Genomic DNA, 24788 nt, shown 5'->3' with positions numbered 1-24788 from the left:
ACTTTAAATAATCCTTATGCATTTATTAATTTTTAAAAAATAAATCTAATATCTTTCAAATACTAACATTTCTTTCAATATTTAATTAAATTAAATGTTGAATGCATCATCCTGAATTCTACCAGCAGTTAAATCCATATAATTATTTTCAAGGTAATATTTCCTAGTGGTTCCTTTTGGTGTTTTTTTTTTTTTTTCAATTTTTTTTTTTGTTTTTTTCAACCAACAAATGAGGGACCCCATACACAATTTTACAATCTTTTGAGTTTCATCACTATATAACGCAAATGCAGACCAGTGCAATAAAAAAAACCCAGCACGAATGCTATTGTCCAATGTTTGATCCAAGAGTTCTCTTGTCTTTTAGGTTTCGATCAAAATTTCGAAACTACGGAGTTAAACATTAAAGTCGTAAATCCAAAATAAAGTTAGTTTTTTTTTTTTTTTTGTGACGTGTTTTAAATTTTGCTGCCTTTACTATCACTTCATTATCCCGTGTCTTTTTTTAAAGGACATTGCTTGACCTTTAGTTGCCAGTCCTACTGCTACAGGCAATGTTTTCTGAAGGTCAAGCATTGTCCAAGACACAGTAAAGGGGTCCAATTAGGAAACGAGCCATTTACAACATTTATATGGTTTTGGTGGCTGATTGTTATTTTTGTTGAACATGATTTTACGAAAGCAGTTTGATATGAAAAAAATATATAGCGAAAATGGTAAAGTACTTATTCTGCACCAGAATTATCGCTATAGGTTCGCCTATGCTCATAAATCTTCGGGAGAAGAACTTTGGCGATGCGTAAATAAGAATTGTAACGCAAAGTTATATGCTTTCGGAAATGGAGCAACTTTTTCGAGAATACGAACTAATCATAACCATGATCCTTTGACTGAGCGTGTGTTGCAGAGAAAGATTCTGTCAAATCAGATTAAAATGGAAAGTAAAAAAATTCACGAAAAAGCCTGCCAAGCTAATTTTTTCGGCCATGGAGACACTGCCAAGTGCTGCTGACGTCCTAACAAGATGTGATTTAAAATTAATAAGAAATAACATTACTAACTCCAGATTATCAGTGTTTCCAAAAATGCCAAAAGATTTACTCGGAACACAAGATGTCCTGGAGAAAATAAACGTTAGCACAGTTAAAGGAGAAACATTTTTATTGAAAAACGTGAAAGAAGCAGGCATAGTTATGTTTTCCTGCCTTTCAAATCTGCAATGCATGTGTCAATGTGAAGTAATGGAACTTTTGATACAGCTCCGAAATTTTTTATTCAAATGTTTACTGTCCACGGGTATTACAAAGAGAATTACATACCGTTTGTGTTTTGCTTACTAAAAGACAAACGAAAGGACAGTTATGTCCACACGTTCAAGTGCTTAGTGTCTGAGTGTGATAAAAGAGGGTTACGATTTTCTCCCAAAACCATCGTTTCTGACTTTGAGAGAAGGATACAAGAAAGTATAAGAGACACCTTTCCTGGAACTAAAATTATCGGCTGTCGCTTTCATTTAGCTCAAGCATGGTAAGTGTATATTTATTTATTTAGTTTACATTATATACATTAATTTCAAAGTTTGTCCAATACGCTTAAAATGAGCCGCGATGGCTCCGGGGATAGAGCGTTTGCCTTCCATTAAGGCGAACCGGGTTCGAATCCCAGCGGATACGAATTCCGCATCCGGTTTGCACTGACCATCGCGCTGACGTGAAATATCCTCAGTGGTAGACGGATCAGGGGTTAGAGTCCCCTTGCCTTCAGGCTAGCCGCGGAAGGTTCTCGTGGTCTTCCTCTCTATGTAACGCAAATGCGTGTTAGCTCCATCAAAACGTCCTCCACGAAGGCAAATCTCTCCCAATATTCGATCCAGGAGTTCCCTTGTCTTCTGGATTGGCTTCAAAATTTCAAGGCTACGGAGTTGAACATTAATAGTCGTAAACCCAAAAATTGGGTCGGCTGTTCAACGACGGTTATAAAATACCTTTAAAATATGCCCAGTAAATTAATGTGCAAAACAATTAATAAACTAATTAATAACATAATTGTGAACTTCTTCTGAGTTAGGAAAAATATATTTTTTCTTATAACTAAGGAGGAAGAACACTAATGCTTCATTATTTCATATCAATTGCATTTTAGTTTAATTTACATTGATTTTAAATGATTTTCAAATCAAACATATTAATACCATGTATCGATATCAATCATACATTGCATAACTTCTGTTTACAGTTTGCATAAGCTTTTGTTTACTTTGCATTTTTACTAAAACTTTGAATATTCGAGAAAAGTCAGGATGACTGTGTTCAACAAAAATACCCTAATAGCAAAAATATGAGTATGGCCAATATATTAAATAGTTTATTTTCATATTTATTCTGATATATATAATTTATATTAGTATATTCCAGTAATTTTTAAGTGAAAATACTAAGTGCAGAAGCTAAAGCAACGCAATCTATGGCATAAAGAAGTTAATTAAACAAATAGTTATAAACTTTTACTCTGATTTTCACCACCCAGTTTACTTATGACTTTGTTGAAAAAACCAGAGGTAGATTTCGTGCTTTTTTTTTTTTTAATATATAAATAATACAAATATCCCAAAAATCGTAGAAAAATTACATTCCTCGATAAAATAAGTAATGAAAATGAAATATCGTTATGATATATATGACAAATTGAAGTGCACAACAAACCCTAAGTAGCATTTTAAGTCTTAAAAATACTGATTTGTTGAACTGTTTAATTTTAATGAGCTACAAATTGCAAAAATCATAATAAACACTTGTCCCTCTTTCATATTTAGCACACATTAAAACTTTTAAAATGAATTATTATTATTTCAATGTAGTATTAAGTTTAAAACATCTACTTAAGAATAATTTAGTGCATGCTCTTTAATTTGTATTTGCATTTTTTAACATTGCGCTTTTTTATTTGTTTATTATTTATTTCAAATTTATAATACTACAAGAGTGATCTTTTTCAGGTGGAGAAAAATACAACAATTAGGTCTTAGTAGGCACTACAAAGAGCGAGATTCTCCGACTGGAAGATGGTTGCGCTATTGTTTTGGTCTTACATATTTAAGCCCAGAAGATGTCGAAGTGGCATTTTTTTTATTAATTGGGAATCATACTTCAGAAGTGATGGAATTTGCTGATTATTTAGCAAAAAACTACATCGACGTAGATGAAAACACGCCGTATCCTCCTTCCATGTGGGCAGCTGACTCTTCTGATCTGTGGCGAACAACTAATTCTTGTGAGAGTTTTCACAGCAGGTTTAGTTCATTTTTTGGAGCAACAAACCCTAACATCTTTATTTTTGTCAAAAACCTTAATTTAATACAAAGTGATACCCATACCTATATTAGAATAAACACTGCCGAGACTAGTGGACCTCGAAAAATATCAAAAAAAGAACTGTTTATTAACGAAAGAATTGCCGAGTTTAAAAACGGAAAAATAGGATATTTTGATTTTTTAAATGTAGTGTCATATAAAACAAAAACGATTTAAAGAAAAATTTGAACAACAATAGTTAAAATATATTAAAGTTAAAAAAAATTTTGAAGAAAAATTTGAACAAAAGTAGTTAAAATATATTAAAGTAATAAACTAAGGTTCTATTGATTCTACTTAAATTGAAGCATTTGCCTTAAAAACAAAATAGATATTTTTTTAATAAATATTAATTATTTTAATTTTTTGAAGAAGATAAAGTTTTCACAATTTTTTAATACTATTCTGTGAATCATTTTAAAATCAGTAAATTATTTAATTTCTATAATGCCATTGCTATTTCATATTATAATTGTAACTTGAAAACTTATATATATTTTGTATTTTTTTATATTTTTAAAATATTATTTATTCGTTTTTTGCTTCTCCAAAAAGTAAGAATAGTTATATAAAAAAACAACTTTGTCAAAATACTCACGAATACAATATGTTTGTTTTTACGTTTTTACTAGTATTTGTATATATTATTTGTTTTTACATGTTTGTATTTATTTTTGTTATCTCTTTAATCTCTCTTTTTTTTCCTTAATAAATGTTATTTGGATATTATTTAGTATTCATTTTCAAAATTATCAAAGCACTACACATTAGTTTTCAGAATCAGAATTTTCATCAAAAATACTTAACTGTCATTAAATATAATTTTTATTTAATATCACTTAAATTTTTGGCTGAAAATAATTTTATTTTCTTCTTTATTAATCTAGTTAATTGTCTCAAAATACATTTTACTTGTATACACATTGATTTTAAATTATATATTTCTCAATTTAAATTTTATATATATATATATAATATATTTAAAATTTAAATTTTCATTTCAATATTAAGCATTTCATTTGATTTTTAAGAATTTAAAATAAAGGAAAGAAAGCGTTATAAATAAATACCAAAAACTTTCCTTGAATTAAATTTCGTTAAACTCACATGTCTCAATTCCATTCAATGTTCGCTAATAAAAGTTACGAAGAATCATTGTAATCCAACGAAACCATTAAAGCAAAACTTAATGTAAGTGATCAATGTTAGTCAATGATTGTGTTAGGTATGGATAATGATAATTTTCAAATTTCATAAACAGAATCTATTTTTAAATCGCCTCTAAGGTATTTTCTATTAGCCCTTGGAAGAGTAGAACTGACTTGTTAACAGCATTATGGCTATTATTCTTTAATGTCTTTTAACTTTTTTTTCATTAAAAAATTCCATTATCTTAGCCCAGGAATAAATTTATAAAATAAAAAGATGTAAAGAACGTTTTATTCTGAATAACTTTTGATCTTAAAATCGAAAAATTCTGAACTAAGATGCAATATTCCTAACATAACGAAAGATATTCTATATAACAATGAAGATGATAATTTAAGTTTCAAAACGGCACACAAACATGACAAGTACGATAAATTTGGAACCGTTTTAAACAATTTTAGTACTATTTTAATATGTTTTATCTCGCTTTTAGAACAAATTATTATAAACCAAAAATTCTCTGCATTTATTAATAAAATTCACTCATTCGAGGATGAAATCTTATAAAAAATAACAAATAAGCAAATAAAATAAATAAATAAAAATTAATAAAAAAAATTTTACAAATATTTTTACATTTTAATAAGATGATGATATCGTATGTGGCAAAGATACCATTTTAATAATTTCAATCTTAGTATTTGTCCATTAAAAATTACACATTTTTATACATTCTAAAATGTATGCTTTACAATGAAAAACTGTTAAAAATACTTTCACCATAAACTTATTTTAGAGTAAATAGGCGCAAACCACTTTGGGGAAATCCTCAAAATTAAAAAATAATATTTAGAGGTTCACATCTTTAATATGTCTTTTAATTAAACCAAAACTTATCAGCTATTCCGACATAAAGAAGGATCTTAATATAAATCTGTCCGATTCTGCTCCATTTAAACAGATTTATTTAACATTTCTCAATATAAAGTTTATTTATTTATTATATGTGCTTGTAAAAAAAAAACTTTGATTCTAAATTATGAAAATAAGATTCTATCAATATCATACTTTCGTAAAGAATCGGAAGAATTAAAAAAGAAAGGAAGGAGAGAATATTGAGAAAGAATATCTTTTGGCGAAAAACAGCCAATTTTGTAGCTACCCTTTTAAACTAGTCCCTTTGAAATGTACTTCCTACTTTCTTTTCCCTCCCGTGACGAATTTTGGTAAGGAGGAGAGTTCGATAATTGATGTCACTGATTGAAGGGGGTAGAAAATTTTGCGCAGTTCAGGTCGACCCAAATGTACTTCCTACTTTCTTTTCCCACCCGTGACGAATTTTGGTAAGGAGGAGAGTTCGATAATTGATGTCCCTGATTGAAGGGGGTAGAAAATTTTGCGCAGTTCAGGTCTGTTGATGCGTTAGCGGAGTAGCACAGTATTGAGTGAAAGTGTTAACTCACATAAAGAAACTTGAAGATTTAAACTTTTCTTTATTTCATACAGTACCATCTCGATACAGCGTACAACTGAAGATATTTAAACATAAATATATCTTAACAAAAATGTTGGTACGTCACCGGAAACAACAACACAGTGACGTGACATAGTGAAGAGAAAAGACAAGAAGTCGACTGATTCCATGCTTACAACAATGCATGCATTATATAGAGATTCCATAATTATATGCACGGATGACGTCACTTACGTTATCTGAAAAGAAAATGTCTGTTGCCACCACACGACCGAAACTTAATTCTGTTAACTTAATGTATTCAGAGGAGTAACAAACCACTCCAACAAGGTCGACCCAAATGTACTTCCTACTTTCTTTTCCCTCCCGTGACGAATTTTGGTAAGGAGGAGAGTTCGATAATTGATGTCACTGATTGAAGGGGGTAGAAAATTTTGCGCAGTTTAGGTCGACCCAAGTGGAACAGTGCGGACAGTCTATAATTACTACACCTCAAGAAGTAAACCACCCCACCTGTCAAGTAAATAATAGGAGAGAAATGGCCCTTCAAACCACCGTTTTCCGTTGTAAGAGGGGAGGAATTATCTCTTACCGTTTATCAAGGGGTTTTAGAAAAGGCAAGCTGCTATTTCAGGAACCGCAGTTTCTAGATATTGCAACCATTTGGAAGAGGTCAAAATTAAAATTTAAAAACCGTCAGTGGGTTAAAGGAAAGGTTTTTCTTTACGGTTCGGAAGTTTTTTTTGGGGGGGAAAAGGGTTTTTCGATTTTTGTATTTTTCTTGTGCTTTTTGTGCCCGCCGTTTATTAAATTCACTTTCGTTTTTATGCTCTTTTGATTTTATTAAGCGGCTGATTTTATTAAGAGGCGATTCAACATTTGAAGAAAAAAACAAATTTTTACGTTATATTCTAAATGCACACACTTTAAAAGCTGAAATAATGACCACATTAATGCTTTATTTTAACTAATTTAATTATTTTAATAAAGTAAAACACTACACAAGATTCAATTTACATAAGTTTTGCAAAAAACCGATCAATGGTTGCTTGAGTTGCAGTATTTAAAATTAACTTTTCAACATCATTTGAGAGTTTATAGAAGTTTTTACAGTATCCGATATTCCTCCTCTTTGTTCTAAAGCTTTCCGCAATACATTAAGTGCTTTTGTGACTTCCATTGAAGATGGCACTGATGAGTTTATTTCATCTTCTGAGTCTGATTCCTCCATTTCTTGATGGGAATTTTTGATGTCTGTAACAATTTCAGAATCAGATTTTTCTCCTGATGTTTGCAGGTTATCGTCAATAGCTACGTAACGTGAAAAATTCTCGGCCATTTCATTTTCTTCATTGCTGATCATTTCTTCATTGCTGATCATTTCTTCGAAACAGTTATGAGCCCCATCTCCAGCTCCGGCGGGCACTGACTTGTATTTTGATATTTTTTCAAACTAGATATTTTAACAATAGTTTGAATTCGCCCCCCCCCTTCTCTTCTTCCTTTCCTTTATTTTTAAGGGAAGAGGAATTAAAGGAAAGGTTTTTCTTAACAGTTAGGAAAGAATGGGGGGGGGGGAATTTACGAAAGAGAAAAAGGTTAATTAGTTTTTAACCACAAGTTTTAAGGATAGGAAAAGAGGATTCTTTGATCTAATTATTTTATTTTCCTTCTTTTGCTTTTTAATTGATTCAATGCTTGTATTTTGTTCATCTTCTCAAATGTTTAAATTTCAACATAATATCAATGTCATTTCAGGGAAAGGGAATTTTTAACACAACAACTATAAATTAACCAACTCACACTCTCAATGGATTCACAAAATTTAAACATCTCAAATCATTTTTCAAATACTTACGAAATCCCAGAAATCAAAATTATACAAATAAATCTACAGAGATGCAATGCACTTGCCACAGAAAACGGTAAGTGATATTCCAGTGAGCGTGGTCTGCTATCAGGAACCATATTGTCCAAAGAATAATATTCTAGGTTTCCCATCAAACTGGATCCTTTTTAACTCAAACAATAACAAATCAGAAATCTTCTTAATAAACAGAACATTAAATCCCTTACTTATCAGACAATCTCTCAATTCAATTAATTCAACAAATTCAAGGCCCCTACTACTCAATTCTTCCTATAAGCTCTCCTCAAGATAATATAAAAAATATTCTCACAGAAATTCAATCTTTAACCAACAAATTTTCAGAAAATTCTGACTTAATTTTTTTCACAGACATAAACGCCCATCACACTTTATGGGGCTATAACAACAACGAGGAAAGAGGAGAAACATTACTAGATTTTCTAAACACTAACAACCTACATCTAATTAATAAAAATGGTGCTCCACCAACTTTTGAAACCACAACACTGAAAGGTTGGCCAGATCTAACAATCACAAACTCAATTAATCTTCACAGTCTTTTAGACTGGTATGTCCTTGATAACTTCACAAACTCGGACCACAAATACCAAATACATCTCAAACAAAATAAATAGCTATTCCTCAATTAATAGTAACACAAGATTCAAAACCAAATTTGGGAACCACAATAAATTAAAAAGATATTTTAATGAAGACTTAGATTCACTTTCAACCTCCTTAAAAAGAATAAAAAATCCAAATGATCTAAATGAATTCACTTTAAACCTTATAAACACCATCTTTAAGGTTTGTAAAAAAACATACAAAATTAAAAACTTCGTCAACAAGAACAAAATGATCACCTGGTGGACACCAAATCTCCAGATACAGAAAAACAAACTCCAAGCAATAAAGAAGAGAATACGCAAAACAGAAGACATACAAACCAAATCTATATTCATAACAAAACTCAAAAGGGAAAGAGCAATTTTTAGAAAACAGGTCAAGAGGGAAAAATTTAATTCATGGAAAGAACTGTGTAAAAACACAAAAACATATATGCAACACATTACAAACATGCATTCAGACAAAATCCTCATCTAGCCACTTTTCACACAATCCTTAACACAAATAACTACAAACAATTATTATACCCTTAATTATGTGAACAGTATTTTTCCAGATAATAACATTATTACACAAACTTCACATTTTTTCAAAAATAGAACACATGATCCCCTAATAACAAAACAAGAACTCCTAAATACAACAGCAAAACATACAATAGCAAAGCACCAGGAATCGACGGTATAGACAATACTATCATTAAAAATTTAATTCACCACTTTCATAAATTTTTTTATACTACTTCAATACATGTTTTAGACTATCAACATTTCCGGACTTTTTCAAATTTAGCCAACTCATTCTTTTCTTAAAACCCGGAAAAGATCCAAAAAACACAAATTCATATAGACCAATAACACTTTTACCAAATTTGGGAAAACTACTAGAGAGAATTATTACAAAACGAATTTCATTTCATATAGAAAATAACAACTTTTTAACTCCCAACCAATTTGGTTTCAGAATAGGAAAATCAGTCAACACAGCGTTACAATATTTCAATGACACTTAAACAACAATTTGAAAATTACATTAAAGCACCAAGTCCTACAGACCATGGCTGGATTCTTCATAACGGAAATTTGGATATACAGAGGAATACTATTCCTCCACTACCTAGCATCAGGCCCGTCCTCAACGGGGGGGGGGGTGAGAGGGGTGCCTCACCCCCAGCGATATCATCCAGTCGGCAAATTCAAGTTGAGTCGGATTTTTTTTTTTTTTTACAAGCAAAGGGGATCTTTACGTTTCTCCAACTTTTCAGACTCTGTTGTTATTTAGCACAAGGTGGTCGCATTTCAAACCCTTTCGTACGAAAATGGTGAGCAAAAATAGCAAAAACTTTTCTGTTGCTGAGAAAGCCGAAATTGTTAAGCAGTTTAATGAATTTCATGGAACAAAAGTAGCATTCGCTCAATTGCAAGGAATTCCCGTAACAACTCTGCAATCCATACTACAGAAAAAAGAATGCATTGATAAAAACTTTGAAAAAGTCGGTGAAAAAAATGCCAAGAAACGGAGAACAATGAAAAAATCCCCGTACGACGAGATGGAAGGGATTTTAGTAAAATGGTTTAAAGAGGCTCGTGACGCTAATGTACCTGTAAATGGCACCATATTAAGAGAAAAAGCTCTAGAAATCGCCGATAGCCTTGGTTTAAAAGACTTTACAGCTTCCAATGGCTGGATTGACCGGATGAAAAAAAGACATAATCTTGTGTATAGATCGCTCTCCGGAGAATCATCAAGCGTGGATGAAGCTACAATAGAAGAATGGAAGAAAAATTTACCAAATTTGACCAAAGGATACAAGCCAAAGGACGTATTCAATGCGGACGAGACCGGACTTTTCTTTAACCTTCTGCCGGATAAAAGTTACGTTTCTAAGGGAGATTCCTGCCACGGAGGGAAGATGTCAAAATTGCGTCTTACGGTTTTACTATGCCGTAATTCTTATGGAAGTGAGAAGGTGACTCCACTCGTTGTTGGAAAATCACGCAAACCACGATGCTTTAAAAACGTGAGAAGTTTCCCAACAAATTATGAAGCAAACAAAAAAGCGTGGATAACAAAAGCCCTTTTCGAAGACTTTTTGCAGAAACTGAATAAAAAGATGAAATTTCAGAACCGCAAAATAATTTTGTTCATCGATCAATGCAGTGCACATCCGGATTTTCAGCTATCTAATGTGCGCGTTGAGTTTTTTCCTGCAAACTGTACAAGCAAATTACAGCCTTGTGATCTCGGCATTATTCGATCATTTAAGGTTTTTTACAGAAAGCAACTTGTCCGGAAAGCTGTAGCTGAACTAGAGAACAGAAACCTAAATGACCCCTGCAAACTAAAGTTAAGTGTTCTGGAGGCTATGCCTTTTATTTCTGCTGCTTGGAGAAGCGTTACACAAAAGTGCATTTCCCACTGTTTTGAAGAAAGTGGAATCGTAGCTTCTAATGACAGTTAGCTATGACTTCGACGAGTACATCCGAGAAAACTTAGCAACATGCGAAGCTGAGAGAACCATTCCTCCATCCGTGGACGATGTTATGGACTTTTCATCCGCCGATGAAGATGAACAAGAAGAAACAGAAGCACAGCCCGTTCCTTCTTTCAACACAGCATTGAGAAGTTTGCTAATAGTGAAAGACTATTTTCTATCATACAAAGACCAGGAAAAAAATTTGCAAAAGATTTCAGTCCAGGAAGAATTTCGTTTTGGAATCCCAGACCCGACTCGGCAAATCTTGTGAAATGTGTTTTTGAATTTAGTTTTTTTTTCCTCCTCCAAGAGTAACCATTTATGATAATTCAAAGCAAGATGACCGACATTACATGCCAAAATCTCGAAAACCATTTCTCTTGTATTATTATTTCAACGACACATTCTTAAATTTAAAAAAATTTTGTAGTGACCTTAATTTTTAGTTAGCTAATAATGTATCATAAAATTCAGATATTACTTATCTGAATTATATTAACTCTTTATTAGAGGTTTAAGTAATTTTTTTAAAGGAGGTGATGAACTTACATGATTTTTTAGTTTTGAGAATTATTATAATTTTATGTGAAATAATCGTGCCGGTGATGCAACCTATTTTTTTTTTTTTTTTACTTTCAAAATATAAGGAAAAAATTGCAAATAAGAGAACCTATTAAAAAGGATACTTTATTATTCAAAATATATTATTTAAATTGTTAAATTCTGTTTAAATAACACAAATTATTAAATAATTTATATTTTCAATTAGTAAACGCTATTTTTCTATTATGAAGAATTTTACTAACTCCAAAGGACTCCTAACTCCAAAAAAGAAAATAAAAACATTTAATTTGTTAACTACCATTCAGTTCATAACTTTTAAAATTCTATGATGATTGGATTATTACTTGAGTTCAAAATTTTTTAACCTAAAATAAAGTGTTCAGGGATCAATTCATATCTTTAGAACAATTGATCATGACAACAAAATTTGATATTCTCTATGGAAAATAGTTAACATATATGTGATCCTCACTTAACCTTTATAAAAGTTTCCGTTTTGAAAATAAAATTTTGCTTTTTATATTTTTTTTCAAAAATCCTAAGAATTCTGAAACATTAAATAGAGTTACACTCAATCGAATCGACACTTCGATAATTTCACACAATTTGAGAATGGTTGCCGAGTTTAAAGTATTAAATGTTGTAATTTTGGATTAATTAATTATTTCAATAAAAATATGGTGAAAATAGAGAATTCCGAATATTCACGGAGAAGTGGCAATTCTGTTTGATCAAGCCGCTGTGGGCACTATGAAAAGGCGCAAAAAAAGGATGGTGGTGGGACTCGATCTTGTGAAGCAGCAGACGAAACCCCGGATATTTCTGTCAACTTGAAAAATCGAGGGTCTTTTAAAAGTGGTTAGCTAGAAATGCCCTAAGCTATATTTTCTCATGTTTTCTCTTACTCTTTCTGAGAATAAAGACAATATCTTTGTCCATGTGGTTAAGAAGGGGAAGGACGGTGCTCAATGCACATGCAGCTGTGTAGCAATTACTTCACTGACCTGTCTTTAACTGTCTAGTACGGATACTTAGTTACTCAAAGCGTATTTTATAAAGTTATATTATTATTGAATAAAATAGAAAATCCGCTCACATGCCAACGATCATCCTATCTACCTTTTGAATGTAAGTATAATTTTTTTATGAATACATATTTATTCTTTGCAGTCTTATAGTTTAAATATTAAGTTTAATTAAATTGCATTAAATGTGTTATTACTTTCCAATTAAACTATTTCGGGTAAAAATTGATTTTTATGAAGCAGATAAAATTATTTTTTTAATCTTTTTTGTGCAGTAAAATAATTAAAAGAAAGAAAAAAGAGCAATTAAAAATGCTATGTTATTTATATTCATTAGTAGGAGCTAGGGATAGAAAAAGATAAATCACATTTGAATTCTGAAAATAGGAATTCTTTTTCCATTTTCTACTAAGCTTTTATTTTGTGCTTGAAATAGTATTTTTTTTCTTCTTTTTTAGATTTTTTCAGCTGAAATTATTTTTCATAGATCTTATTTAATTGAAATTTCAAATTCTATATTTCTTCGTAAGCTTTGTTTTTATAAGTCCAAACTGCAATCCTTTATGAACAAAAATGTACTAATGCTAATTTTATTGAAAATGTAACGTGTTTAAAAATAGAAAGTTTCAGTTTTTTGTGATAAATAATTCTTTTTAGTTATTTTGTACTGTCGTCCCCACTTAATCGCATATCGGATAATCGAATTACCCGCTTATACGAATAAAATTTAATGGAACCAAATCATTAGAAGAAACTAATGCTAAACTTCCCCGTTTAAACTGTTATTTGTTGTTTTTTGAAGTTTTTAATATTTTAATGAAAATTAAATCAATATTTCAAACGTTTAATTTACCTATTTATTAGTCATTGCTCTGTATGTAATTTTTAGATGTATATATATTTTTTAAACAGATTGATTGATTGTGGCACTAAATTTGCATCATGCTTTTAAAAACAAAAGACTTAATTGTATTTCTTTTCCCTAGATTCTCCAATGGATCAATCTAATACAGTGGCTGATGTTCCTATTTACTCAACTGGTGAGTTTATCAACCATTCTTCCATTGTGAACAGTGAATCACTTGAGAGCTCATTAATATTGTTTTGCTTATAATAATGTAGAAATTAGAGAAAATTATGCTATTTCTTTCAACAAATATCAAACTCTTAATTGAAATCTACTTCTTACTTCCATATTATTTATTAATCAATATTTCTTTAGGAGGATGTGTATATAGTTATATGAAGTTAAATCAACTAAAATATTTTTTAAAAACTTAGCAAGCCAAGGGGTAAATGTCACACAATGTATCAAAGAGTACAAGACACATTTATAGTCTTAAATAAAAGAAAAACAGTTTAATTTTTAAAATATTTTTTTCGTTTTTTGTAATAGGTGTTCTACGGTCCCTTTTGCGTGAAATTAAACTTATTAAGCTCACCCAGAAGGTGTGCTTAATAGAAAGGAGAAATGTTAGAGCTTATTCTACAAAAAATGGATTCTCGTAATGGTATGGTTCTCTATTTTCATTTACGAGTTTCATACAACCCAAATTGTATAGAGATAAAGATAACTGCATAATCTTTTTATGCAGTTGATATTTACGATAAGCTATTTTCAAAATTAAATTTTGTTTCCTTTAAAATAAATTTTCAATAATTGTATCATTTACATGTCGATTCGCTTTTTTAAAATATTGTTATTTGTATAATTTCTTATTCGTTTCAGATACTTACATAATTTTTTTTCATTTTATTTCCGTACTTAATTTCTGTATATTATATTTATAGAATTCCCCATAAATTAAATGACTTAGTTTGAAAAGTTGTTAAAGAATGCTTTTAAATATAATCTTTGATAATATTCTTCAATATTAATTATTTTTTCTTATGAGATCATGATAACGGGTTTATTTTGAATTAAGACGTGAGCAACACACTTCATCTTGAATTTATTAGTAACCTTCAATTTTTTTCAAATTCATCAAAGATTTGACCTTGGGATTCCAGTGAAATGTGACGGTGAATTTATAAAGCTTAATTCTTTGCTGGATAATTTGAAATTAAAGGCTGGGCTGAATTGGTAATTAATTTTTTAAGCTAAAAGTGAAAACCTTTATATGATCATATTTTCTCTAGCATTTAAAGTTATAGAAAATTTTCTCCCCAATGATAAAAATTCAAGCGGAGAGTTTTTACAAACTTCCTTTAATTAATTTATAACTTAATATATAATCAGCAGATTTGCTTTTAAGTATTTTTAATATAATGAATAGATTAATTATTTTCTAAACTTAAGGTATAAGGTGATCCATTTTTTAATTTTAATAATTTTTTTTTCTTCTTATAGTCTGCTAGATTGCAAAGTCTTGGTGGAAATGATTTCAAAGACCATACAAGACGAACACTTCGTCACATCATGCCTGATGATGTTGCTGAACTGCAGAAGTAGGTGGGCAAAAATGAAGAAAAAAAAAGATTTTTTGGTTGCAGAGTTTCAGACGCAATTATTGGTAATATTTAATCACTGTTTATATATATAGATAAATTCATTTATTACATTTGTAGTTTGACAGTATATAGTTAAAATTTGTGTTGCTAAAGTTGCCTTCTAGAAAATGAATCTTATTACTAAAAGTATCTATACCCATTTAAATGGTATTATTATTAAATTTAGTTTTCAAATAAACATCTATAAACAGCTTTTTTTTTTACTTTTTAATATACTATAATTTTAGTATTCCATGAATTTTCAATGAGTTTATACTGTGTTTGGAATAATTTATAAAGTGTGTAATTGTTTGAAATAATTTTGTTATTAGTATCGCCATCTTCTTGTTCAGTCACAGTAGTACGGTAATCATACGATACTTCAGTTATCCAACTCTTCTTTTGACTTGCACTTTAAAATATTCTGATCATTCTTACATGTGTTTGTATTAACAGCTTTATCATTATTAGTTGTTGTTACTAGATTATTCTTGTGACAATGAATGAAATCATTTTATTTTACGTATGATGGGCAATTAAAAAAGCAGCTTAAAAAGGTAACCCGATAACATTTTTCCTACGTATCTCTGGTCCTGAGAGTGACAGAAATTTGGGCTTCTACTAATTTACTTTTAGATACCTTTTAAATAGGTTCTGAAATAATTTTATGTTTATTCATAAAACTACCTACTGGTTTGTTTATATTTTCTTTTTGTTTTGTTTTAGAGGCTGTTTGCAGTGTTTTCCCTAGCACTAAAGTGAATGAAGTAGAAAATGTTATTAAAGGCTGGTTGCGCCATGCTAAAGAGAGAAGATTGTACTCTGAAAAAAAATTTAAGAAATAATTGCATAAATAAAAGTTTTATTTATGTGATTCTAATATTGTTTTTTTTTTCTATTCTCATATTTATTTGCATACATAAAACATACATACTGCAAAAAATGCATAAATCCTTAAAACAAGTTATCATTTTTAATATCTTCACAAGATACAGATTGAGGAATGCCTTCAGCTAACAATTCTGCAGCAAAACATGCCAACAGCTGTTTTAGTTTGTATATAAAAGCAGATAATTTTCTAGTTTTATTTGTTTTTTAAATTCCATCATTGACACAATAAAGTATGTGATCCGTAAACATCTATGTTGAGTTTTTAATAAAATAGTCACAACTTCATTTAAACTATGTAAAATATAAAATGTTTTTTAGTAAATTTTGCAGATGAATGCAGTCAAAAAAATTTTTGCCGGTATAATAGTAACAATTGATAATACGAGTAACTTATATATTAATCCAAAGTTCTCAGTATTAAGATCAACGTTAAAAACAAAATTATTCATTATTATATAAGATCTTTAATATATCTACTACATTAAACAATATGAGCAATAATGAAGCAATCGTGAATTACAAGGTTCACGAAAGATTCAACAGGACTCATAATTAAAGTAGAAATATTCTTTGAAGAAAACTAACGCTAAGTGAGAGACTTATAACCTTGCTTGGTGTTCGAAGGGTACATTTAATTAGAATTTTTAATAATGGCCAAGTTTTTATTCCAAACAATAGAAATGTGAAATCCAATAAACTTGCATATTTTTGGATTAAAATTATATATTATTCTTTTCTTTAGATAAGTTTTTTTTTTTTTTTTACTGTTTTACTTTCTTTTGCGTTACTAAGTTTTCTAAAAAAATAGTTGAGGAATAGCCCATTTTTCTAGGAAAATTAGTAATGCCAATCGAGATAGAATGTAATACAAATTAGAAACTATCACCCTTTTTTTTTTCATTTAGAAAACATTTTTCTAACCTCTAGTTCAGTAAATTTAAAAGAAAAATCTTTTCACAAAGTATTTAAGTCACCAATATGAATAAAAATTTCAGAGATGAAATTTATAACAAAAATAAGACACCCTCCTATTACTATCATACCTATTCCGACATACCTCCTATAAGTTATCTAAATCCTTACTAAACTGGTCTTTTTTCGTCCTAATGCCATCCTAAAACGTTCTAAAGGTATCCTGAAACTGTCCTAGTTATGACATCATTAAGATATCTGCAGGTGGGACATTCTAACACGCAGATGACATCCGTAGGACATTTAGCGGTAAATGTAGGACTTCCTCTGGAAGTCGCAGAATCCTGAAGATGACAACTTTAGGATGTCATAACGAAGTCAATGTGCTGTATGGTAAGGAACTAATGCTTCACCATGACAATGCATCTTCACATACAGCCGGATTAACGGTTGAGCTAGAACAGTAACTGTTAGAGAAAAATAGACTTAAAGTCGAAAACATGCGCGGTCAAGGGTATGACAATGGTTCCAATATGAGAGGAGAAAAATCGGGAGTACAAACAAGAATCAGAAATATAAACCCCAGAGCATTTTATGTTCCATGCAGCAGTCTTCAATATTTTTCAAAAGTTATACACATTTTTTTCTTTCTCTTCTTTTTGTTGGGCAATATTACGGAAATATATTGATACTTACACCCTAAAACCATTGAGTGATACGCGATGGGAAAGTCGAGTTAACTCATTAAAAGCTCTGCGGTTTCAAATTGGTCCAATTCAAGATGCTTTGTACAGCATATATGAAGATTCAGAAATCGATAATATGATCAGAGACGAGGCTAGCGGATTATTAAATAATTTGAAGCAGTTCAAATTTATATGCTCTGTTGTGATCTGGTACAAAATTTTGAGTCACATTAACCCCATCAGCAAACTTTTGCAAACTGTAAATTTTGACATGTCACAAGCTATTGATATGCTTAGCAACTGCAAACTCTTCTTCGAAAACCTGAGATCAAATGAAACTTTTGAAAGCATCATTTTAGAAGCAACCGAGCTTGCTTCAGAGATTGACGTGAAAGCTAATTTCGAAACCACCACACCACGTCATCGTGTCAGAAGCAAAACAAGAGCGTTTTTGTATGAGGGCCCGGATGAACCCGTTCAAGACCTCAAACAAAAATATAAAATAGATTTTTTTTCACACTATAGATCAAGCTATAAATGCCTTGGAAACCACATATAATTTGCTAAATACTCACAGTAATTATTTCAGCTCTTTGTATAATATTTTTGGTCTAAAAGACGTGCCCAGAAATGAGCTACTGGCTCATTGCAAAGATTTGGAAGTAGTTTTAACTGATGGAAATTCAAGCTATCTTAACGCCCTGGAACTAGCTGATGAAATAAGCATTGTTTCGTCATTAATAACAAGAAAGGAAAACCCCGTTGAAGTTCTCAAGTTTATCGCTACACTTAAATTCGCACCAAACCTCAGCATAGCATTGAGAATCCTACTTACATTGCCAGTCACTGTGGCTTCAGGGAAAAGAAGCTTTTCAAAACAAAAAATAATAATAAATTATCTCAGAACGATGCAGACGCAAAATCGTCTCAATCAGGGTGCGTAGCCAAATCTCTGAATCAAAAATAAGCACTTTTTAAAAACTTTTCAAGCACTTTACAAAAGTTTTCAAGCACTCAAAAAATTCATATTCAATCAATGATATTATTGAAAAACAAAAACTTTTTATAAACAGTTTTAGCGTTAAAAAAAAAAAAGAAACTGGCGTAAATCGAAACAATCAGTACTTTCCCACATCACCGAGTGAATTCAACTTGACCCTGAACTCAGAACAAAAGTACCCTTACCCCCTACGTCAAAAAAAGTGTTAGAAGTAAAATAAAATAAACAAGAACAAAATTAAAATAAATTAAAAAGAAAAACATTTCATAAGGATCTTATATTCTCTATCCGAATTGAAGCACTCATGTTTCGGTTCGGTGTGCGCGCATGCGCAAGTCATAACGTGGGTACGACATGAAGTCCGCGTGAATGATTACGTAGCAACACACCCCATTTTTTCGTGAAATGCATGGGATCCACCAGATATCACTGAAGGTAAAAAAAAAATTATTCGGAAAAAAGCACTTTTTAAAAACGCCAGCTGAAAAAAGCACCTTCCCAGGTAGCAAAAAGATATGATCTAATATTAGAAAGATGCAATATAATACTGCCGTGCTAGAAAACGCAATACTATTGAATCCCATCTTCTAATATTAGAGCTAATATTATATAAAATTAAAAAGTATTCGATCTAACATTCGAACTTTCAAAATTATCATCTATTTCATTACTTTTGGTCCAGCGCGACATTTTTGCGAAAGGTTATCCCATATTATTAATAAATAAACATTTATTTATGAAAGAAAACGATAAATTAAATATTGCTTAAAATTCGCGATCGCAACGCTCGAGTACGCCCTCTAGCGGGAGCCTGTAAATATCAGACATTAATTTATCACGTTTTTATTTAGTTCCATAAAAATCATTGGCCATGACGGACGCCATTTTCTTAGCAGCAAATAAAAATAAAAATTTTCCTAAGGAAAAGCTGAAGAACTTGAAAAAACTAACCAGAACATGCCAAACATTGAAGCAGAACACGCCAAGCATTTGAAGAACAATTTCTCCATAATTTTTACCTTTCTATTACCAAGAACATAACTTACAATTTCATGATCACTTGCTGTCACAGATGTGTATATTACGGTAAAATAATTTATTATGTCTTCAATTCATTACAAATTAAAATGAAGTCAACATTGAGATGAAGTCATCGTCATTCCAATAAATAAATGTGAATTCAGAACGTCAAGAACTGCAATAGTTATAGAATACTCTTCTTTGTTACAGAACAGTATATATTTCTGTATCTCTATAATTCGGAAAACAACAATAAAGAATCAACCAAATTACTTGAAATAGTGTCATTTGTGCTGATGATTAATAAATTTTTTATCGTTTTCTTGGTAAGTATTTTTTAGTTTTGAAAGAATAGATAATTTCATCTAGAATTCAGCTGTTCTGTTTTTAAACTACATATTCAAATTCATATCGAAATCTTACAATTATAAAATTTTGATGTGTGGTACGTTATCTAAAAGTAATAAAGGGATAATCTATGTACATATTATTTGAAAATAAAACTTTCAAACGAAGAACATTTCATTTCGAACTCTGCGGATTTATAAAGAAGGTGAGTGTTATGGTTTTTATAATAAAAAATTAGCTTGTAAATTTTTTTAAATTTTATTTGATGATAGTTTTCTACAGAATGGTTTTTTACGTCTGATTAAGAACTATAAGAATAATAAGAAAAGAAACAATATGAAAGTTTTTATTTCAATGTAAAGAATTCTTAAAATCGTTTTTTATCCTAAGAATTCTTTATTTTCCGTTTTATAGTTTATAATTTTTTGATAAAAATTGTTGTCAAAATACTTTTTTTGAAAACATGAATGGTATAACATTATGTGTTTATGTATATTTCTTGCATATTCTAATGTTTCAAGTAATATGATTCAGAAAAGTATGAATAAAAATTCGGTACTAATGTACTAACGCCACAGCAGCTACAGATTTGGCGGTTTTTAAATGCGCCGATCTACACCTAAAATTTTTTTGACAAATCATAAAATGAAACACTTTATTTAAAATCAAAGTAGTTTTTTGGATTTCGGTGGATAATGGGCAAAATATTTCGCTCCTGAAAAAATAAAATTGCATCTTTTTCTATTTTTGGCAAATCCCAAAGACGCATTTTCGTAGCACTAAAAAATGGTAACAAAAATCGAAAAACAAATCATTTTGGAATTCTTCTGACTTATAAAGCAGGTAAGTGTTAATTTTTATAAAATAAAAAATTTTACTTTTAAGTAGTTTTTTTCTTATTTGATGATAGAATGGTTTTCTGCTTCCGATTATGAATCAAAATAGAAAAAACATGAAAGTTGTTTATTTTAATGTAAGGAATTTTTAGAATTGGTTTTTTCTTTTTTGCTTTGTATTGTAAGCATTTGTTATTTTACGTTTCTTAGTTTCTAAATAAGGATTTTTATTGAAATTTGAAATTTTTTGATAAAAATTGTTGTCAAAAAACTTTTTTTACTAAATTAAATTTCATAAAATTAGGCTTATGTATATTTTTTGTTCATTTTAATTTTTGAAATAATATGATTCTTAAAACTATGGAAAGTAAAGTTTAAATAGGCCTTTCATGTTATATCATTAAATTTAGTAAAACTATTTCTTGGGAATTAGGTTTTAACTCTTATAAGAATATACATATTTTTTTCTGTTTATGTGCAAATATTTTTCCGATGTGCTTTGGATGTTCCTTCTCTAAAAAAAAGATATACCATTTTGCTTTCGTTTGCATAAGAAAGGATATTAAACATTTTTCTTTTTTAAATTTAATTAGCCAAGATAAAGAAGGAACGTTGCAATGCTACACGCTACATTAAAGACGTCTCTAGAGTAAATGAATGACTGTTCATATAGAATTCGCAGGTATTAGTCTCATACAACAACGCCCCCTATAGTTCGTTGCGATCGCGAATATCATTTTCAGCCAATGCTATTTTATGGCAGATAATATGAGTGGTAGTTTGCGAACGATTAAACTCGAAAAACTTTTTCAACTGTTTCTGTTGAGTTGTCTGCTGCTCCTTCTGCTTGTTTACAAGACGACAAGATGGCGATCTTGTTTCCGCTCATGAGCTTTCGTTTCTACTATTTAAGGTATTTATAATTTAGTAGTTTTTTGTAAACTTTATAAATGTCAATGATGGTTACATGATAAATTAGTATCGTAGTTATGTTTAGTTATGTAGGTAATGTTTTTTCCTTGAGTTAAAAATCAGCTAGAAAAGTAATTTAAAGCACGATATGTTTGAGATTGTAGATGTTGTAGAAACATTCAGTGTACCTACTTAATAAACTTCACCGCTAAATTAAAACATTTAAGAATTAATTTATTGATCATGTATTCAATAAGGTCAGTAAATATTTTATATTGTGATTATTATTGTTCATTCGTAGTTGTTGACTTCTTGGTTGAAACGTATTGTCTAGCTGTAAGTAATAAACACTGTTTTTCTGCAAAAATGAAAAAGGCAAAAGTAATGGTCTGTAAATAAATTAGCCGTGTTAAGTAAGAAATATATATCTATATATAATCTGCTACTTTTAGCGCAGTTAAAACCATTATATTGTAGAAAGTTTAATACAAACAATATTACGAGCATATTAAAATTTCATGATTAAAATATTGTACAACAATCAATTAAGCATTTTTCTTTAAATATAGACTGATTTTTATTTGAATATAGGCTAATCTGTATGTTTTTGATGTATCATTATTTATATTAATTTGTAAATGATTAAAAAATGAACAATAATATGGTCTATTCAAAATGGTGATTATGGTGAATGTAGAGCTTTGATTAAATTATATTTTTTAAATAAATTCCTGTTAGAAATAATCTAATGCTGTAAAAATTTAGTTAAACTATAAGAAAAAAATATTTGACAAATGTTGGGTATGCATACTGACTTTTAAAGAATGCTATGCCAAAATATTTGGGGGAAGGGGCGAACTATATTTTATATATTTACAACTTTGAATTATGTGAATTGTTAGAGAATTCTCCTTCTATATGATTTTTTCAACCATGAATTGATGATTTTAAATTCTCATAGTATCTTTTTACATTGATGTTCTTTTACATTAATCAGATTTTAAATTATACAATGGAAGAAAATAAGCAATTGTTTATTTAACACTTTTCACCACTTTTTTAAATATAAATAATAAGTAATGTAATAAGTTCAAAATATGCTTGTAAAACAATATTTGCTAAGTAATTTAACCCTGGCAAAGTTTTTCTGCAACAATGAAAAAGATAAAAATAGTTGTCTGTAAACAAATTAGCCAAGTTAAAACAATTAGAAAATTAATGATCTGCTACTTTTAGCTCAGTTTAAACCATTACATTCTAGAATGTTTAACATTCAATACAAACAATATTGTTACTGTATTAAAATTTCATGTCTAAAATATTGTAAAAAAAAGAATTAAACATTTTTATTTAAATTTCTTGGGGACATTTCAGTATCGTGATCTGTCCCGCCAACTGCAATCGCCAAATAGATTTTAAACTTGCAATTTTTTTTTAAAAAATATGTATATGTTTGCCCGGAGTTATACCTTTCGAGTTTGTCCTATTCTGTAATGTTTCTTTTAGTTAATAAATATTTATTAAATAATTATTACAATAATAATTAGTCTAATAAATAATTATTGTTTAATGAAGTTTTTAAATAAATTTCTATTAGTGCTTATGAGATCTGAGATTAAAAATTTAACTAGACAATAAAATATAAATATTATGCATATTGACTTTTAAAGAACGTTATGTAAACATATTAATGGGGAGGGCAAAATATAATTAATATATATATTACAACTTTGAAATATGTGAATTGTTAAAGAATTCTCATTCTACCTGTGTTTTTCAACCATAAATTGATGATTTTGAATTCTCATAGTATCTTTTTACATTTATGTACTTATACGATTTTTAAAATAAGCATTTGTTTATTTAATATTTTTCGGCACTCTTTTTGTTGATTTGCCACATAGCGAGTAGTTATTTTCTGTTCTAATAAAAGAAGTTGAAAGGTTTTGCAATTTGATTTTTTTTTATTTTTTAAATATATGATACTTTGCTTGGGAGTGCTTATGAGCTAAATTCTTTTTGTTGATCTCCTTCTCACACTGTTATTTTTTGTGTGACACTAAAGAAATTTTTTTTACACTGGTATCGATACCGCAATTAAACCATTTAATTTCATTGTAAAGGATATTACAATTTCTGAAAAACATTTTCACATTAAATAATTAAAGTATCAAATAAATATTCAATGTTTAATAGTTATAATTTTTTTTCCATTGCAAAATCTGATGTATTTTCTTTTTAAATTTCAGTATAGCTTTTCATCTTCAAGGAAATCTACTATCAAGACACTACAAATGGAAATGGCACACTCTGATGGAATATTAAGTTCGATCCTTACTGCGAATGATTTTAACAGTGATTATTCAGCAAGGACCACTTTAAATCTACCATTTAAGTCATCATGTTGAAGAAAGATGCTGTCATGTTGAAGTTTGGAGAAAGAGGGAAACTTGTGAAGTTCATCCCTGTTTTTTTGTGGTGCATACAAAAACTGTTGCTGAATTTTTCATAAAAGCATTTAACGACCACTTGGAAATATATTTTCAAGCAAATATAGACTAATAATTAGAACTCAAACTGTATCAAACAGTTTAAAGTTATGAAAAGAAAATGATTTTATTAATAACAATTAAGTATTTTTAACTTTTGTTTTAACACAAAGTTGTCGACGTTAATTTTGAACAATAAAGGTAATGTATTACATTTACAATTGGATGAAATTTATATTACAGTGTGTTTTGTTTTTAAATAAAGGTATTATGCTGTGAAATAGTTATATTTATTATGGATTTCTTTTTTCTTAATTACTGTAACAGTTGAATATTTAAATTTTTTTTTTTTTAATCTTTCGGTATGATATCGGAAGCAATTTTTTTTAATGCTGATTTTAAAGTATTAGGGCGCTTTTTCATTACACGACACGATACCGACAAAATCGGACGACAAATGTGTGAACGACAATGTCGTTGCCGGATCGTTTAAGCAATTGTTTTTTCACTTGTCCGATATCGTTAGTGCGAGAAGTAGAAATTCTTGTTCATTCAATGTTTTGAGCTTGAGTGTGTAGAGACATAAAATTTAAATAATTTATTTGAACGTGTTTTGAAAAATTATAAGTTTTAGTTTTGAATTCGTTTTGGCAACGGAGTTATGTATAT

At 29.6% G+C, this 24788-nt stretch overlaps 1 protein-coding gene and 1 long non-coding RNA gene across 2 annotated transcripts; both read left to right on the top strand.

Moving 5' to 3' along the window:
• The first annotated feature begins 1264 nt into the window (after nucleotides 1-1264).
• Nucleotides 1265-8478, top strand: LOC147805174 (uncharacterized). The gene is made up of 3 exons (XM_087151553.1): nucleotides 1265-1527; nucleotides 2996-3402; nucleotides 8213-8478. Exons 1-3 carry the CDS (start codon nucleotides 1280-1282, stop codon nucleotides 8476-8478), a joined length of 921 nt encoding a protein of 306 aa, XP_087007679.1. The 5' UTR covers nucleotides 1265-1279.
• A 13016-nt stretch (nucleotides 8479-21494) lies between these two features.
• On the top strand, nucleotides 21495-24400 carry LOC147805173 (uncharacterized). Its single transcript, XR_015429461.1, has 2 exons — nucleotides 21495-21631; nucleotides 23880-24400. It is a non-coding gene; the product is annotated as an uncharacterized LOC147805173 (long non-coding RNA).
• The last annotated feature ends 388 nt before the right edge of the window (nucleotides 24401-24788 follow it).

This window comes from Parasteatoda tepidariorum, chromosome 9 (assembly GCF_982258835.1).
Source record: "Parasteatoda tepidariorum strain Cologne lab strain chromosome 9, Ptep-v5.0, whole genome shotgun sequence".
Classification (NCBI taxonomy): domain Eukaryota; kingdom Metazoa; phylum Arthropoda; class Arachnida; order Araneae; family Theridiidae; genus Parasteatoda; species Parasteatoda tepidariorum.
This window is presented reverse-complemented; position numbering and strand designations above follow the sequence as displayed.